At 27.7% G+C, this 20892-nt stretch overlaps 1 protein-coding gene across 1 annotated transcript; it reads right to left on the bottom strand.

The window, feature by feature from the left end:
* Positions 1–3184: 3184 nt before the first annotated feature.
* On the bottom strand, positions 3185–3703 carry LOC150038627 (heparanase-like protein 1). The gene is made up of 2 exons (XM_090313891.1): positions 3626–3703; positions 3185–3538 (listed from the first exon to the last, which is right to left on the bottom strand). Exons 1-2 carry the CDS (start codon positions 3701–3703, stop codon positions 3185–3187), a joined length of 432 nt encoding a protein of 143 aa, XP_090170017.1.
* Positions 3704–20892: the final 17189 nt, after the last annotated feature.

Raw genomic sequence — 20892 nt, 5'->3', positions numbered from 1 at the left:
GTTTTTCCAAGTAAATTGATCTTCATTTGAAGGTCGAAAAATAAATGTTATTAGTGAGAGAGGGTCTCGCAATTAGGAAGAGCCTAAGGTTCATTAGAGGGAGTCTCACACTTAGGGGGTGCATAAGTTTTATTAAGAGGGAGTCTCACACGTAGGAGGAGCCTAAGTGATCATTCATAAAGTTAAGCTATTCGTGTGTTACTATCATTGTCATTCATTTACAAATAAGTACAACGTTGTAATCTCTATATTTTATAGTAGTCAAATTATATCTTATAGGCATACTACCTCCTAGATGTAGGTGGTATTGTACCGAACTGATTTACCAAACTTTATTTTTTGTTCATTCTTTATTTTTCTGTGTTTATCTCTGGTGTTCTTGGAATTGTTGTAACACCATGTATAATAAGTTTTGTTGTGTGTTAGATAACATTTATTTCATGAAAGATACTATCGAAACAATTTCAAGTCTCATATTTTCCTATGCAAGATGTGGGGATTTCCTTACCTTAAATTGGTTTAAAAGCTATTAGGAGAGTGTTTCGGACAGAGCTTCACTGTGGCTACTATTAAATTGTGTCCCAGAAATCTTGTGAACTAACAGGTCAATGGTTGTTGGATTAGTATTCAAGGATTGGTGGGGTACAAATATTAAAACATTCAATATTTTTGTATCAATGAAATAGGAAGAGATTAAATTCTATCCAGCAATTTTGGCTCTTAAATGTTGTCTAGATTTACACTAGAAAGAGGATATTATTTTCCTGAAATTAAAACACTTATGTTTTTCTTTTCCTTGAAACAATAATGAATTTTTTTCTACTACGTGTATTTTGCAACAACGTTTTTTTGACATGGGTAAGCTTCAACTATTACCCACACTTTGATTGGCTTCAAATTAGTGTATCCATATTATTTAAGGTCCAGATCTACGCTTTCGAGCACAAATCAATATTATTTCGAGCCTTTTCAATAAGATTGGATAAGGATTGTTGCTTTAATTCTTATTTCAAATTAGATTTACGTGTTAGAATGGTATTTTAAACTCTTAGAATTCATCTGTTGTTATGGCAGGGTAAATTTCTATGCGTTTCGTTAAGTTTTAGTCAGGATGAACACATTTTGGACTAGTTTGAACTCAATTAAAGTGTTTTAAATCAATCTTTGACTTGTGAAAGGATGTTGTTAGTAGTTTTGAACTAATTCAGTGTAAAAGATTAATGGGGGATTTTGGATAAGAATATTCTTGTTGAAAATCTTTTGGTATTGATTTAGGTTTTCGAATTTAAGTTTTGAAACTTAAACGTTATGTTTACGATCTACGTCTAAAAAAAAACATTTGTTCATTGAAGTGAATTTTTAGATTGAGATTATAAGATTGACGGTCGAGGTAAGTGGTTTCTTCATCCCTTCTACAACATAATATTTTTATAACGATATGTTTTGACTATTGTGATTTGATAAATGGTTGAAAATGTGTTTTGGATGTTTGAAGGTATATTTTGTACCATTAGTTTGAAACCGATTGAAAATATTTTCTATTAGTAAACATGTTTCATGTAATTTGAGAATCGACTGACAGTATTTTGTATGTTTTTAGTTGATTTTGTTAAATAAAATAAAATTATTGTTGTAAATGATAGTTGGAACTGTTTTGAGAGGGAGGTAACATTTTTGCAAGTAGAAATATATTCAGATTTTCTTTTATTTGCATTTAACTATTCAAGAATTTACACACTTACGAGAATTACAATTACATACTTTAAGATCAAGAACAACCTTTTTCAAGACAAACAGTTTTGAATCAATTTTCTGACGATCGGCTGCCACAAAACAAAACTCTTGAATAGATAAAGATGCTCAATGAAAATCGAACTCTAGCAAAACACAACTTGCACTTAAAAAGGTATAGCGGAAAAAGGAAACTTGACCCATTCAATATCGATAGAACATAAATAAGAAAAGAATCGAGCAAAACATCCCAGGAAAAGCAGATAAGGAAAAAATAAAGCTGCAGAATGGACAACCCAAGAGACATCCTACAAAACATTTCCTGAGACAATCACCAAACCAGCAAGCACCAAGCACCCTTAAACAAATATAGCTAATTCTAAACTATAACAATGTCGATTGTAACATTTTTTTTCTACAGTAAAAAATGCTATAAAATGTTTACACACAAAATTATGTCTTTGATGTAAGTTGAAAAAATGCCATAGAATTTTTACAGCCTTTTTTATGGCATTGAAAAAATACTAGAGAAAGTCAAAGATTTTCAATAACATTGCCTGCAACAGCATGCCTAAAAATGTTATAGAATATATTTTATAGTGCTTTCTTACCACTATAAAAGCGTTATAAAATACCTTCTATAATTTTTTTAAAATACCTTCTATAATTTTTTCTTTTACCGTGATAATAATTGCTATAAAAGATCTTTTATAGCTCTTTTTACTATCGCTATGAAAAGATTTCATAACAATAAATTTACGCTGCCAAAAGTTGATTTTTTATGGCTTTTTTATATTGTTAAAAAAAACATTATGGAGAGTCGAGGACTTTCAATAAGATGGACTACGATAACGTTTCGAAAATGCAATGGAAAGTTTACGAAAGTGTTTTTTCCATGTTATCGTTTGTGATATGTGTTTCAGTGTCTCCAAGTCTCCACCTTGCATGTTCTTCATGAGCTTTCTGATCTTCACCATGAGCTTCAACTTATTTACCTCCCCTTGGCTCTTTAGTAACCTTTCACTTTATAAATTTTGAAAATCTATTAATTTAATGTCCTTCATTGAGTGAAAATGATTATGATTATTTACCAAGTTTTATAAAAAGTATTTTCAAATTATAATAAGAACTAATATAAAGCTTTATTGAAAAAATACAACTAAATCTGACAGTAAAAAGAAGTCAAATAATGCAATTATTTTCTCTTTTTTGTCCTCCCAAAAGATGAACTTCTCATATATTTTCAATTTGAAAACTCTAATTTTTGTTAAATTTCATATATATAGGTTTTAAGGCTAATTAATAATAATAACATTGAAAAGATAAGGAGTGCGAATATGCAGTTTTATTTATTTTAGACATTAACAACTTTTTCTTTCTCACATATTAGTTGGTTTACATAAGATCAATTATAAGCACACATGTATAATTAGGGATTGATTGAAAAATGAAATTAAGGTGCATCCAAACATCCTGCAGCTACAAAGTCAGGGATGACAATGAAAGCAATGGACCAAGCAGCAATATTTATAGAAGAATTACTCTCACTATAAACAGGTGTAAAATTTGGCAATTCCCCCTCTTTTGTAAGCTCTAATGGATTTTCATTTAAAAGCACTGTAGAGCTTCTAAGTAAACCATTTTGTGTTGGTAGATTTGGATCTTTGACCTTTGAACTATACTTCAAATTAGAGTCACTTGGTCTTTTCGAATTGCTATTATGTAAACTCGGGTTCATATGGCTTTCAATCTTGATTGTGAACTCAGTTGTATTACTCAAATTGATGAAAAGCAAGGTTACACCAGACTACAAGGAAATGATAGGTAATCAATTCAAATTTAATTGTTGCACATATTTATTAAATTTCTCTAATTTTAAAAAGTGGATTCTTACTCTTCCTCTTGAGCAATGAGCATAGGTGCGAAGATAAGATGAGACATTATTATCAACCTTGAGAACTCTTGAGCCCATTAATCGGTGGAAGAGAAGTGCCTTAATAAAAATAAAATACCAAAACAAGTAAGAAAGAAATTTAGATATATATATATATATATATCCATATAAGAGTCTAGACTAATTGGTACACATTTGACTTTTATAAATTTAATAATCTTACCCATAGTAATCTGGTGTAGGAAGATAAGTTTTAGCTTTGAGGACACTATAAAATCCACCAATCAAAGTTTGCCTACAATATACTTTGGTATTGTACAAAGAGGCCATCCCAAGTTGATCTAGATACCTATTACTCAATTCAAATTTAAATTAAATGGAGGGGGAATATACTACAGAAAAAGATGTAAACTAAAATATATTTTTATCAAAAACTATTGATAAATGCATCAGAAATATGAGGACTGCCACCATGATAGGCTCCACCAGCTTCTCCAACCCAAGCAGAAGCCCAAGGTGCATGCTTTTGAATTATGTTATCAAGTTGTTTAAATGTGTTTGATACTTGACTTAGGTATGTTGGATTAACAAACCTATAAATCAACTTGGGGTCATCACCTATATATGTATATATACCAAAATTAAAAGTGTCAATTATTAGTTTATAATAATATTTACTTTTGAGTTTATATAAATGGTAAAAAAATATTAATTGATATATGTACATAATTACCTGTACCCATGTTGTATATATGATGAGTTAGAGCATTGACAATATTTGAATCCAGTTTTTTTTAACAAGTTCATGGTACCATTTGTCATCAAAGAAAGCACCAGGTGCCACCATTAAAGGTTTTTGTTGGGAATTATTGTACAAACGATCTATAATTTCTCGAAGCTTCATTAGGTCTTTTGCATATTGTGAAGCACTAACACTTGCACCAATACTATTACGTCCACCCAATAATCAACATTAAATATAGTTAATTATAGAAACAATCCACTTATTTTGTCGGAGCATGGAATCATCATTTACATAGAAAATGAGAGAGAGAAAATAGGGAGGATTTTTCTCTCCCCATTTTAGACGGTATATTTTGTAATAGAATATACATTGTAATAATGAAATTTAAACTTTTAAAAATTAGGGTTGAACAATTTAATTGTATTGTTTTGAATTAGGATAATGAAGACTTTTTTCCTTAAATTGAAAATTATAATAGAAATTGCCCATTTAAACATATATTTTGTTTTTTTATTTTAAAAAATGCTTTTCTATTTACTTAAATTAATTTTTTAAAAAATTCGTGGAGAATAATTCCAGCCAAAAATCTCTACCTTGATCCCAGTTCCCACGAAATTAAATAAAAAAAATTGTGGGGCTGAGATTTAAATGGAGGGTGTGAACAAAGATGTCATTCCTTTGGTGTCACCCTTAAACATTCATAGTTACTTAACTCAACAAAGATTTGGTATTATTTAACTTACCAAACTCCCATGAATTTATTTGATAATTCTTATCCACTGTATATTGAATAAGAGCCTCAGCATTGCTGTAGTTCCAATTTCCTTCCCACTGCATTCCTTTTGTGTTGTGTTTACCCAAGAGAGCATTTAAGCCAAAGGTTATAATGGCCCTATTTTTTTTATAAAAAAAAACCCTAAGTATTGGAGAGAAATACAAAAAGCAAGAAAACATATAGAAAATAAATAAATAAAAATAAAAAAATAAAAAAACATACCCTGTGTTGTTAAAAAAGTTGTTCAAATCATCCCACCTTTCCATGTACAAACATCCTTCTGAAAAGTCAAATAGTAAATCGTTGTCTGCTTGAAATGGTTGACAATGGCTTTTGAAACCTTCTCCAACATTATATATCAACCTGTCTTGTAAGGTACCTCCTATTCTAATTCTTAATGACTTGAAAGCTAATATCGCATACAAACCATGCATAAGATAAAGTTAGAATTTTATGCATCAATTGAACCCAAGTAAAGATTAATTAGCTTAGTTATGTATTTCAAAGAGCCAAACCTTGAACAGCTTTGTTAAGTATAGGAAGAGACAAATCCTAATTAAAAGAAAAAAGATTAATAAAATACTACATGAATTATAATTACTTTCTTTTCTTCATAATTAATTTCTTTTAATGTCCAGGACTATTATATAATCTCACCACATTGAGTATTGATGCATGATCATCCCAAACACAAAGGTTGGGTTGACTACACTCATCATGAGGCCAAATGTCCATAGTGAAGCAAATGAAATTTTCATCAGTTTCTGCTATTTTCGTGGTTTCATCAACCACAATTTTTCCTTTTGCAACATTATGACCCAAAATACTTGGGATGAAAACAACTAGCAAAATCAAAAGGAATATGTGGTATTCCATTATAAATTCCAAAATTCTTGTCCAACAATTCTAATGGTTAGAGCATTGATATAGTATTAAATTTACCATAATTTATCAGTTAGGACAAGATGAAAAAGAAAAATGATATATTATATAATATTACCTTAATATTGATGTATAATATATCTAGTTAGGAGTATCTTTGAACTTGTAAAAATAACAAAAGAAAAAAAAGATCTCCAAAGCCTCAAAATTATTAAGATTATACAAAGAGAAAGGAAAGAGTGGTTGAAAATAAAATTGGAGAAGAGTTTATATATGGTTGAGATTGATATGCAGTTTTGCATTATAACTTTTGTTCTTTAAGGCAACAATTAAAATTATTGAATACAACTCTCCTCATTAATGACTTTCAATTTTATTCTTCAAGGAAAGAAAACTGCAAAATGAAACTTCAAACTGTAAATTTATAAGTGTTAAGTGTGCATTAAATTAAAAACACAAGCCTTGAGCTTTTGTTTTTTGTTTTTCTTTTTGTTTAGTCATATTAGTTATTCATGTATTGATTTTCATTGTAAATTAAAGGTTATAAATCACTTTTAGTCTCTAGACTTTCGTGAAAATAACAATTTAATCTCTGAACTTACGTTTGTAACTACTCAGTCCCTATACTTTCAATTTTGTAACAACTTGAACTTTGGCATATAACAATTTAGTCCTTATACTTTTAAATTTATAACAATTTAGTTCCTCACAAAAAAAAAAAAAAATCATCAAAATTAGATGTTAATTTTTATTGTTTTATTTTGTAGACTTTGAATTTATAAAAATATTGATTCTCTTATTAGTTTATCGATTTATTTATCCAAGAAATCTTATTAAATTTTAACATTAATTTCTACGATAATAAGAACTAAATCGTTACAAATCTTAAAGTACAAAAACTAAATTGTTACATAGATATAAGGAATAAATCGTTACAAAATTAGAAGTATAAGAATCACGTCGTTACAAGCTAAATTTCAGGAACTAAATTGTTAATTTTATGAAATTTTATGGACTAAAAGAGATTTTTAACACAAGCATTGAGTTTCATGCTATTGCTTTTTGTGGAACGGTCAAAGTATATCATCAAACTTAGGTCCATTATATCTTAGCCTATTGTATTATTATTGTATAAAAAAGTTCCCTAAGGTAAGTCCAGCCCAAAATCATCTTTTAAGTTAACTGTTTTATTTATTATTTTTTTCATAATTCTATTGGATATATTATGAATAATCTTTACTATGACATTTTAATTTTGCACTGCATGTGTTGTGTGATCTTAGTTCCAAAACTGATTTGTCAAGTGCACTTGACTCTAAGAAAACAATTTTCATATCATCAAATTTGTAGAAGAAGTAAATTAAATTTACCATCCTACTACAATGTTAAAAACATATTTGAGAGTAATTTTAGAATGGTTAAAATTAATATACTTTTCACATTTAGAATACTCTCAAACGTACATAATGTTCTACGATAATATAATATAATATAATATATAATGACTTCTTAATCCTTTGGCCTTGTTTTTATGTTTCCGCTTCCACTAATCCAATCCATGATGCTTAGTGCCAAACTTTGAAAGTTATATTAATTAAAACTTTGAACTAGTAATTATATCAATTTAAACTCAAAACTTTAGTAATTGTATCGATTTAAATCATCCTTTATATTTATTTGAAAACCATTGCATAAGACTTATAGTTGTATTAATTAAACTCCCAAGTTGTTATAAGTTAGACAATTTAAACCGTTTATTAAGATTGCTTTTAAAAATCATTTATGCATAAATATTCTTATACATGTGTAGCCTTCTTTTAAATGTCAGACTAAGAAAAAAAATTCTACATTAATTTTCTTATAAAATATTACAAGTTCAACCGATGAAATTATAATCTCTCGCATGATGTTTTTTCAAACTTAACTTTAAAGATATAAATTAATATAGTTTAATTACGATTTAAATTGATACAACTCTGAAGATTAAAAGGATACATCGGTATTTCTGTGCTAATCTTTGAAACAAGAGGCTCCACGTTCTAGAAGAAAAAATAAAAGAGTGGTTTTTTTTTTTCTTTTTATTTTTTTATTTTTATTTTTTAAAAAAAAAGGTTAGGTTCATCTCTTTCTTTCTCTCTCTCTTAGACAGGTCATTTTTTTCTCTCTCTCATGTCACGTGCTCTCATCAAATAATCTTTATCTAATTCGGAATTAAATAATGTAATGAATTTGGAGTCATAAATCATGCAATACGTCAGCATGTAATGTAATATATTTTATTAATAACTAAGAAAGAATTTAAAGAATTAAAAAGTATTGAATAATATAGAGGTTTGAATAGTACAGTTATCCTTGAAGTTAGAGCTGGAAATTGGTCACAACCCCACCTAGATTAAGCACCAAATCAAGGCGTAATTCAAGGCTAAAATGGATTAAATACAATTCCGTAAATCTTATATTTATATTAACATTGGTTTTGTTTAATATAAAAAAGGAAACAAGAAAAAAAATCTTTTTTCTTGATTTCCTCATTGGATTATTGGAATGGAACAAGCTTCAGGATTGGAAGATTTTTGAGATATTTATTTCTTATTTTCAATATTACAATTTACAAATCACAACGCATACTTTTTTTAAAAAGGAAAACCGACACACTCAAAAAGTATAACTAATAGTTAAGACCCGTTTGATAACTATTAAATTTTTTTAATTTTTGTTTGTAAAAATTAAACTTACAATGATTTGCATTTTTCTTAAGTACAATTGTTGAATTTTTGGTCAAATTCCAAAAACAAAAACAACTTTTTGAAAGTTAATTTTTTTTAGATCTTAAAATTTGGCTTAATTTTTTAAACCACTGGTAAAAGGTAGATAACAAATGAAGAAATTTGGAGGTAAAAGAAGTGTCCGTATACTTAATTTTAAAAAATAAAAATAATTACCAAATGAGACCTAAATGTTAAGTTATAAGTTAATTTAGGTCGGATTAAGTTGTAGGTGTTACAAAAATTTGGTTCAAAGGTATCTTTCTAAGGTCTTGTTTGGGATTGTTTTTGAAGGATGTGAATGCTAATTTTAGATAAAATTAGCTTTTAAAAAATCATGTAATTTTCATTTACTTAATTATCCATTATTTTATTATAGATTTCATAAACATTTATCTCCTCCCCTAACAAACCTTTACATATGCACGCACGTAATCTTCAATTTTTGTACGCTACAAATTACTACTCTTTTTTATATAATTTCTAAAGTTAAGTTACTTTTATATCAATAAAGTATGATTTTTTGAATAGGTTGGTTGTAATATTACACCCCTGAACTTTAAATCCTCAAACTTTTAAAATCGAAGAAATTACACCCTAAACTTTCAGGTATAAAAATTAAAACCAACTCTCACAAAATGTGAAAGTGAATAAGCTTACTTAATTTCTCTCTCATATATATTTTTTAATTATTATATTAAATTTATATTCTTGTTTAAAATCAGAAAAAAAGTTAGTTAAATTTATAGAGGTTTAAATATTACTTTAGTCAATATTTTGTATGATTCATTTTTGGCCTTATACTTTCAAAATGTTCATTTTTTATTCCTATATTTTCAACTTTAGTTCATTTTGTTTCCTATATTTTAAAAATGTTAATTTTAGCTCTTATACTATTAAAGAGTTGTCGTTTTGGTCCCTTCATTTTCACTTTTAAAGAATAAAAATGGTCACCATTTTTAAAGTTCAAAGACCAAAACGGAACAAAATTGAAAGTACAAAAGACGAAAATGAATAAAAAAACCAAAATAGTATTTAAACCATTTATAAATTAGAACCTTTTTGAATGAATATTTATATAGGCATGAAAAAAAGAGAGAAACAATAGAGGGGATGTGTATGTGTGACAAAAACAACATAAGCAAATTTGTGTTGTGGAAGAAATAGGAATCTTAGATGATGACAATTGAAGACAACTTCTTCACATTTTCCCATTTCAAAGCAAAAAATGTCCCTAATCCATGTTTCAATTTGGAGATATGAAAAAACAAGTGGACACACACCACTATTTCTCACAAACCCACATAAACATACTATTGGGGTCATTTCTATCTGTTTTGGAACCTATTATTGTACCAAAATATTATTTAATGATTCCTTTATTTTTAATCTATATATTATCTTTTTTTTATATACTTTCAAAGTTATTTCATTATAAACTTTCATTTTTCACAATAAAATATATAAATATAGTACATTTTTTATGTATGATATGATGCAGTACCCCATTGCAATATTTAATATAGAAAAGGTACAAAAGAATATCAAATGTTTAGCATCTCTTCGATTGATAATCTAGATTCTATTTTATGTTTTCAAATTCAATGAGTTCAACAAATGTATGTTCAGCCGATAATCCAAATTTAGTAACTGAATTTTTTTTTTCAAATTCTATAATCCAAATAGTATTCTGAAAACAATAGGATTATGTTTTCATTGTATCCATATTTTGAATTTTAAAATTTAAAATGTAGAATTATTATATTAAATAAAAATAAAAATGTTTAGCAATAAAGTATGTCATGTTATAAACTCAATTCATTTTTAAAAAAAATAAACCAGGTACTATGCTTATATTATAAATTATAAAATATTTACAAAACAATAATTATACAAATTTTCTTTAATATCAAAGATGTTCATAAATAAATTAATTAATAATTATTTATTATCAACTAATATTTAGGGGTTACTACAACTAGATTTATGTTTTATATATATATATATATATATATATATTGAATTATATGTCCTAAAACTCGCCGTTTGTAATCTTTAAACATATTATATTTGCAATAAAGTTGTTATTAAGGTTTATTCAATAAAGTTATTATTGAACGTGTAAATTGCACTTGTAATAAGCCTAAACCCAATAAACTAATAAACACTTGGTTATAACATGAATACTTGGACTTTATGTAGAGACATAAAAGTCGGTTTGAGTATATAGCCAAAAACGGTCTATAAGTATAGAATAGGGTTGGGTACCTTATCTTGAGGCCACTATGGATGTGACCTATTTTGTATTTGATACAAACGATGTGATCCCCAAATCGTTCATGTAGAGACGTGCAAGTGGGGCATCCTAAGCAAAAGATGTTTACATAAGACCAGACCACGAAATAGTCACTTTTTTTTTTTATAACATCGTTTACTGTTCAAACTGACTATTTCAATTCAATGATCTAAGGTAACTCGATCTCAATCTTGAGCTAACTATGAGCTTTTGTTTATTCGGGATTATCATTTAATCTGCATGAGTGAGAGTGATTCAACATCGCTGCTCAATAAGCCTCCCATTATAGGGGTAAGACCGGGTAAATAGTTGGGGACATAAGCCTGCATGATGAAATTCACTCATACTCGATTTTAAGGTTAGCAGATAGGTTGTTCCCTTAAGTAGTGACTCCTAGTCTTAGACAAGGGGTCCCACATCTATGACTGGGAGGGACTCGGTTTGATTTATTGGTAGGACCGTAAACCAATTGTTCATTAGTGGATTAATGGAGACTTAAAGAGCAAAATGTATTACAGGGGTAAAACGGTAATTTTGACGCAATTGTAAATATGAACAATCTGTGAATGATTGATTTACTGATCATGGTTAAATCAATTGGTCAGAAATATATCTACAATGAGGAGAGTGCAGCTACTAGACTTTAGTGGAGTGACCCGGTAGTTAATGAATATTGGTTAATTCGATTAAAAGAGTTTATAGCCAATTAATCTTGGATCATTGAAGCTCATGATTTGTAAGTCTATTATGTCTCCCTACTAGCTTATAAACGGACTAAACCTTAGAATAATGTGATGAGAAAATTTGAAACATTCAAAATCGAATTAAGAAAATTATTAATTATATACGATATAATTAAACATTTAATTATCGAATTAAACGAAATTGGAGGGTTGAAAAATATTCAAATATGATTTAAATATTAAAAAATATGAATAGGGATTCATGTTAATAATTGGTGTGTAAATAATTTAATATTTGATATTAGATTAATTTAATTAATTAAAATTATTTAATTAATTATTAGAATTGATTTTGTTTGAAATTAATTAATTTGTTTCAAATTAATTAAGTGAATTGATTTTGAAAAAATAAATTCATTTTAAAATGATTTTGTTAAAAATCATTTTAAATTGAAAAAAGAAACACTTATTATAGTTTTTTCCAACTCTAAACACCACTATTTCCACTTATTATAGTGGGCCTTCGTGTCAATCTCCCAAAAAATCTGTTTTTGCACGTGTTTACTTAACAAAAGGATGCTCTTCAGCTGACTTTTATATTCATGCAAGTGACAATTGAGATGAAGGGTTCTTCATCTTTAATTATGACACAAAAGATAGTTTTTATCTCAAAAATTCCCTTAATTTCCTTCTCATTTTAGATCTTATAATCCAATCTAAGAGTTTAGAAGATAGTAAAAAAGATCTTATGTGTTAGAACTATTCGTCTTAGAACCAAGAATAAATAGATTTACTCTCTTGTTCGTAAAAAAAATGTGTGAAAATTTCGAAAATTGCGTACTACTTCTATGAAATTTCTTTCTTTACTACAGATCATACAAATCGGTATTTTCATGATCCTTATGGAAGAAATTACAAAACAAATTCTTTCACAATTTTATGTGGAATGGACATTGTAATTCTTTCTCTACTTCTCGGGGTATTGAATTAAAGATCGAGAGGAATCACGGATATCACATACATATTTGGTTGTGAATTTTTTGAAATAAATAAAGCGTATGAAGTCTTTGGAATGCCACAAATTAATCTTATATGCAAGTATAAAAAAATTATGGGGATTCGATCTTATACATTCGCGAGGAAGGTAATCAAAAAAGGTCTTCAAGTCAAAAGGAAATGAGATTCAAGCTGAGGAGTTGCTAATTTGGAGACTTCTTTAAAGGTAAAAATTCTGAAACCCTTTAGTTAGGTTTTTGACTTTGCATGCTTGTTTGCTCTAATTAATTTAATTAGAGTGCTTAAAGATCCTGATTGTTTCCGCATGTTAATTGTCAACTCTATCATATATAACATCAAATACATTTTAAATAATAGTTTAAATTAAAATTCAATTTTTGAGTTTGCTACCAAACACGCATCTATAAACATGAAATACAACTTTGTTTTTATTGAATTTTTTATTTATAAATTTTTATTTTCATATTTTCTATCAAACATACTCTCGTATATGTCTCAAAAGAAAAGAATTTCAATTAAGCAAATTAAACTAAAATAGAAAATACAACTTGGATCTATTCATCATTATTTTAGAAAAAGGAAATATACAACCTGAAAATTCTTAATCATTTGGATACTTGCAAAGTATGTTACTGCATTTGTGTATCCCTTTTTGGCCAAGATCTCCAACTAGACAAAGGTAAATCTCTTCATTATAATAAATTATAGGGTGTACTTTATAAAAAGAATAGAACCTGTGTATCCTCATGATCTATTTTTTCTATTGGTTAAATTATTTACTATTATATTTAATAAATGAGTAGGTTTTGTTAATCATTTTCATCTGTTCAAAATAATTAAGATTTATATATTATAGTTTAAAAATATTATTTAGATCCTTGTATTTTTAACGGTCAAAATGAATCAAAATTGAAAATATAAAGAAAAAAAATTAACATTTTAAATAATATATAGAGGCTAAAATAAATTAAAGCTAAAAATACCAAAAGATTGAGTAGTAGGGTTGTTTTCAAATAAATGAAAATGAATCAACTTATTTACAAATATAAGAAAATGTCATTATTTATAAGTGATAGACTGCAATAGACATCTATTACGGTCGACCGTGGTCTATCGACATCTATCAGTTAGTGATAGATGTCTATCGTGGTCTATCGCGGTCCATCACTGATAAAGAATGACATTTTATTATATTAAAAAATATTTTCAACAGTTTTAGCATTTAAAACAATTACAGTAGTATCTAAATCTAAAAATAAATCATATTACTAAGCTTAAACAAACCATTGCTTAGTCAGAGGTGAAGACAGTTTTGTGTTAGATAATATATAAATATAAAATAAGAAAAAGACCATTTTAAAGGTTTTATCATAACTGCCCCTTAGTTTTTTCCATTGAGAAAATGATAGAGCAGCCATTTATATTCAATAAACAAACCAATTCCAATAATAGCTCAGTGGTAAAGAATGAAATCAAAAGTTTTGGAGAGGTACCACATATAAATATTTTGATTAAAAGTGTCTAAATTATTGTGATGGTTTATTTTTCAGGTCTCTAAGTGGACTAAAGTTTCCAAAGGATATCTACTATTAATTTTTATACAATTTTATAGTTGTTGAAAATTTGTTTGCACCTTTTGTACACATGTTTGAAAAAATATATCAATTCTAAGGTTTATTGGCCTTTACTTAATAAAAATAAATAAAGAAGATCATAAAGATAAAGACGTATGGATGTATAGTATCAACCTAATCAATAAGTAATAATTCTAAAGAGTGGCTCTCGTGAGAGCAAATTGAAGTTGCATTTAGATGATATAGTATGCTAGAAACTTGTTAGAATACTTTGAATATGTTATATGACATTTAAATGATACTGGTTTGTCCTAAGGTTTAAAGGGATGTACTAAACATAAACCTTCTAATCTTACTGGTGCTTGTGTAATTTGTATTATATGATATTTCTCTCTACTAATAAAAGTTGCTCTCTCATTCTACTCTTGGATATAACTCACACATTGTTAGCCAACCACGTAAATTTTTGTGTCAATTTTTTTTATCGTTTACATTTTCTCACTTTCTTTAATTGTCTCATGATTTTAATATCGTCGTAAGACCGGACAACGACAAATGGAAAATGAATGGCATGCATCTAATAACTCACAACATACATATCTCTTAAAGGTCTAAATAGTTACCTTAAAGTTCAAGCATCGAGTACTCCGAGGGTAACCTGATTGTATTGGCAGGTTTTGATCTTTAATTAAGAAGAAAATTATTTTTTTAATTTGAACTTTTTAAATATCTTTATAAATAAATAAACAAACATTAAAACATTTAGCAAAAGAAAAGACTTCTTTTCGAGAAAAACAAAAGCAACCTCCCCACTATGAACACTCTCAAACATAATTAGCTTTTTCTTTTTATAATTTTTTCCCCAAAAAAAAAAAAAAACAAAGCCCTAGGAAAGTAGGGAAACCAATAAAAATAGTTAATATATTTATTGAAAGATTTGGTTAATTGAAATTAGTGCTTGAAATCAATCAAAGGGAATCTCTGATTTGGCAGGTTAATTAAAATAATTAAAAGATATGATCAATCATAATTGTAACCAATAACTTTATAGCAAGTTGTGAAGTTGGAAGATGGGGAAACAAGGCCTGCCTTTGTCGGTATAAACATGACACCCATTAGTTTATAATCTTTCAATTAACAATAAACCTAATTTAATTATCTTTCTATATTTATTTTTTATTTTCTTTTAAAGTCAAAGCAACATTTTATATTACAAATTAATTAATTGTGTTAATTACTTTTATAACAAAAGCTTGCAAAGGAGGGAATCTCATTCATGCGCCCAATCACCTTTTCATTTCTTTTCTTTTTTGTTTCATTTTAATAATCTCATTGTTAATTGAGATTCATTACTTAATTTAATGCCTTTTTTCTCTCTCTCTTTGGTGCTACCTCATTGGTCTTATCCTTTTGTTACCCCTACATGAAGGAGAGTTAACCATGTTCATTGGTTAACTTTGAATTATGCATGGTTATCTTTCCACTAAAGGTCCAATTTTGCTGAATTTAATTAAACTAGAGTTAAAAGAAGTCGGCCCTATTGTCATTTTAACTGCTCTATTTTATTTTATTATACTAATGAAACATGGCACGGTTTTACGGTTTGATTAACGCCCAACATGAATATAATAATATCAACCATCTTTCTTCGAGAAAGATAAAAATAGATCATATGAACTAAGGATGAAAATATCGTTGTTATTGACTAAAATATCGATGATGAGATTTGATAATGATGTAAGAGTTGGAGTCATTTTTCTAGAATTCGTGGCAGTGAAAAAATCGATATTTTTTAATATTTTATTAATATGTTTTTGTCGATAGTTGATTGTTGTAATATTCATGATATTTTATGATACTTTGTAGCTTTTTTCTCTCATACTACCGACGCGTGATTTCTTCTCCACTAAAAAGTTTTGTGGAGTCTAAATTCTTTGGTTAGACTAAGAAATTTATTATCACAAATTAATCTATACAAAAAAAAAAGTTGATTAAAACAAAATTGTCTCAACCTCTTCTTCATTATGTTTCTTATACATTTACCAATAACGTATTAATGATTTTCTACCACCAAAAAAAATATCTTATATGATGGTTAAGTGATGTATTTATTTGTACTAGTATCTCTCTTAATTAATTAATAATTAATCAAAAAAATTCATTTCTTGACATACACACTATCTTACTATTTTTTCTTGGGTTTAATGTACATGTTAATAATATATATGCTTAAAATAATTTAAACTTTTATTAAGAAATTTTAAGAAATGAACAACTTTCCATGATATATCTAAGAATTTTTCTATAATCTCCATCAAGTTATCGAAATTTTGATATTGGATACAAATTAGTGAGATAGATAAATTTAATCCAAAATTTGAAAACAACGATGTAAAATATAGTAACTATTTTGGGGTTTAAAAGAAAAAAAAAAAAAAAAAAAAAGGAAAGTTAATGGATAAATTAAGGAGGAAAAGTAGAAAGTGAATGGTTGATTTTTGAATAAGGGAAACAGCTCGTCCCAAAATTGAAAGGATGCCTCGTCTCCCTATATGTATATAAATATGAAAGTGTATGGACAAAGAGTACAATTGCTTTTTGACTTCCCCAACCATTCAAATGTTACCCATCATCTTGCCATGGGAAGGAAAAAGAAAAAGAAAAAGAAAAAGAAAAGACGGTTAATAATTGTGTTTTAGAAATTTACCATTTTGAAGGTTTGAAATTTTCAAAATCTAGCTAAAACAGATATTTTAAACCAACTAGTTGGTTCAAAATAATGTGGGAAGTTGAACGACTCTAACTTTTAATCTTCTAGTCAAATGTTATCTTTTACTCAACTCAATTCAAGCATGTTTCTAAATTTTATCTGTTTATTTTGTGATTTTATAGGTTTCGAGTACCTAATGATGAAATGAAGTCAAAACGGACTAAAACGAACTTAATTGCATCAACTAAGAAAGAAAAAGTTAAAATGACGAATTTGCCCCTACATGTTGGCGTAGCAGCGCAACTCTTGGCGCCTTAAGGCAAAATGCCCTGTTTCTATGCAAAACGCACAACGCCACTGCAATATGAAGTTATCACGCGTGCAAACGTCTGTTAGCATCGCAACACTACATCCTAGAGCCGCGGCACCAACCCGATTTCTATTTTCTAGCCTCCTAGGATTTTTATCTTCGATCCAAACCAAATTTTCACAGACTTTCTCTCTATTTTCTTCTGTTTCTTGATTCTTGGTTGTACTCAAACGATTCCTCGATCTCCATTATTATGAAGACGATGGGATAAGATATCTTGTTCTAGCTTGGGTTTTAGGATTTTCTCCCTATTTATGTAACTTGGGAGTATTTGAATCAGATTTATTTGTAACTGTTGATTTCAATTTTTATTCCATAGAGTAAGATCATATTGTCAGACCATTATGGATTGTTTGACTACCATTTTAGATTAATATATAATACGTGATATATAATTGTATGTCAATTTACAAAAGGCAATAGGTTAGGTTAGCTTGTGAATCGATAGCAATAAGCATTGCTCTAGTCAATCTAGGATTGAATCGATCAAATGTTTAATTAGGCACTTGAAAATTGGATAATCAACTTAACTTTTCCTTAGATCTCAATGTGATTAGGACAACTTGAATTTTCATGCTTTTCATCAATTCACTATGGACTAATTAGTTAATTAGAATGATTAATTATCTTTTCTAATTAATTTGGTTAAGTATAAACAAATAATTAAAGCATGTTATGACAGTCCGATGATCGAGTATACAGAATAGGAAAGTTCTACAATAACCAAAGCTAGGTCTTTTTCAAAGATTATCGCAACTTTCAAATTGCTCTCTTACTTTTATGTAATTTAATTTTACTTGTAATCGATTAATCAATCTTAAAAACCCCCTTCGATTACCTTGGGACTATAAGCAGTTTAATAGAGAAATTCAAATGTTCTCTAAATTTGACGCATGCTATCAATACTACAAAATTAGATAGAAACAGTTAAATTATTTGGTCTTGAAGTAGGCAACAAATTCCACTTACCACAATCTCAGTCCAAAAAGATTAAAGAAAGTGATGAGCTCCAAAAATTATAAGAACCCTATGACTTTCAAATAGTCTCAGTTAGAAACAATTTAAATTCAATTGTATAAAACTCCATGTTCTTTTTTTGTACTCTGTAATTTAAGAGTGGAAAAATAATGTCAATGGAACAAAAACTTTAAATAGTGCTCTTGTAATTAAAATTATAAAAGATTTTTGTATGATTATATAATAGTTTTTCACATAGTGCAATTTTTTTTTTTTTTTTTTTTTTTTTTATAATGGATTATAGTTTTTTTTTTTATATTGGATTGTAGTTTTTCTTGATTTTAAAGTTTTTCACGTAAAATTTTGTATTTTCTAGTTGTATTATTTTCTTCTAATTTTTCAAACTATACATTAGAGAGAAGATTACTAAAGAAAATAGATGAAAGAGAAATGGGGTAAAATAAGGTTGGTGGAGAGTGGAAGAGAAAGCAACAGCTCAAGCAAGACATAATATTATATAATGTATAAGTTATATAATAAAGTAAGAGGTAAAAATAATAGTGGTAAAGATAGGTTGTTAATTGACAATGACGTGACAAAAAGGAGAGAGATAGCCTCATGTGTATATTTAGAATATTTTTTCAAGGGTTTAATTTGAAAAATAAATCGTTTTAAAAGAAAAATACAAGTGTCTGATAAACATTCAAAATAGATTTTGAAAGTCAAATGTCTATATTTTAAATATTCTAATAAAAAGTCTTTAAATAAAAATAAATTTTTGAAAGAAATTTATTTTTTAAATTAATCCAAACGAGTCGTAAGATACACTATGGTGGAATCATTGTTTATGACGACTGCCGTTAAATAGACAAATGAGATAAAAAATAATGGGACACAACTACTTAAACAATCCTTAAATCTTCAATTATATTGTATTGGAGTTATGAATATAAAAAAATAATCAACTAATTTTGTGGTAACAAAAAATTGTAAATTTTTTTAACATCTTAGTTAAGCTATTACTATGAGGTTTAAACTTTTAACTTTTTTGAAAATTTGAAAATTTAAAGTCAAAATTAAAAGTTGTTAGGTGGGATTAATGTAGTAAGTTATAGAGATGAAAGAAGATTAAGAGGAAGGATAGGATTATGTTACTCTCTTTTGTGCATGCCTTTTATTTAGAGAGTTGATTTGCTTCATATGTTTAGTAATAGTTAGTTGAGATATTAACAAAAGTTGTCATCTTGAGAGGATAGTTTCTTTAAGGTACACTTTAATACAGGGATTATGTTTGCACAAATGACATCTCAAGATAACGTATCGAGAAAAGAATGGTAGTTAGAGTAAGTGAATCCATTTAAATTGACTTTATGTTTAAATAAATATAAAGATAAATATCAAGGTGAGTTTAGCTTAATGGTAATTCACATAACCTTCCTTCTTAAAAGTCGAAAGTTAAATCCCTCATCTCGCATATACACATATATTATAAGTTTAATCCTTAAACACGGAGAAAATTGTATCTAATAGGACATACACTTTTCTTTCCATAAAATGTCTATAGATTTGATCTCCTGATTGTCCATGACGTATTAGATATACTTTCAAAAGTTGAGAGATGTAATTGATACCAATGGTTATTTAAAATTTAGAGACATATTAGATACATACAAGGTTTAAAAAGTTAATGTCAACGAAAATGTCATGGTCTTAATTTTATGAAAATATTAATAAAAATATCAATAAAATAAAATGTTTATTATAAATTAGTAATTTCATCAATATCATTTTAGAAATATTGATTTATCTCTCATGTCGATATCAAATTTATAAAATATAAAATTGAATACTATATACAAATATAGTATTTTAAAGTTTGAAGACTAAACTTATAATTTAATCTAGACGGATGAAAGAGATTGATGATGGGAATGGATAAAATGGAGTGGTCCAGAAGAATTGGTGAGCATTGGGGTAGTGACACGGGTGCATTATTATATTGTATAGTTTTTATGTTTTGTATTTGTAATATTATTAAATATAATATAAAGAAAAGATTTAATTTTATAGTGAGAGGTTGGTTTGGCTTTTAGTTTGAGTTTTGCTCCCCATGTGCTCTTCCTTTTACGTGGAAGCTGTCTCTATCCCACAGCCTTTTTTCCTTTATCCCTTCTCTCTCTCTCTTTCTAATCAAAGTCACCTCTCCTTCTCTCTCTCAACCCACCATTGGAATGCTTTGTCACCTTCTCCAAACACACAATTCTTTGCCTATTCTTCTTTCTTTAATCTCTTTTATGTTATGTATTAATCTTAATTGTATCTTTTATCATGGATGAAACATTAAACATATAATCCCATTTAGTTTTTAGAATGAATATGATTCTCTAATCATCACTAAAGGAGCTCCTTCGATAATCATTTTGTTCTTCGTATTTCATTTCTTTTAAGTTATGTTTATTTCTTTGTAAGTTCTTTGTTATGAATTGTTAATTA

The sequence above is a fragment of the Benincasa hispida genome, chromosome 1 (genome assembly GCF_027475165.1).
Source record: "Benincasa hispida cultivar pf3 chromosome 1, pf3_genome.v1.1, whole genome shotgun sequence".
NCBI classification, from domain to species: domain Eukaryota; kingdom Viridiplantae; phylum Streptophyta; class Magnoliopsida; order Cucurbitales; family Cucurbitaceae; genus Benincasa; species Benincasa hispida.
This window is presented reverse-complemented; position numbering and strand designations above follow the sequence as displayed.

Excerpts from the sequence above, each read along its gene's own strand:
- LOC150038627 (XM_090313891.1), bottom strand. The coding sequence starts at position 3,703 with ATGGGCTCAAGAGTTCTCAAGGTTGATAATAATGTCTCATCTTATCTT. Across the intron at positions 3,539-3,625 it reads CTCATTGCTCAAGAGGAAGA|TCTGGTGTAACCTTGCTTTT; the intron begins GTAAGAATCCAC and ends ATTTCCTTGTAG.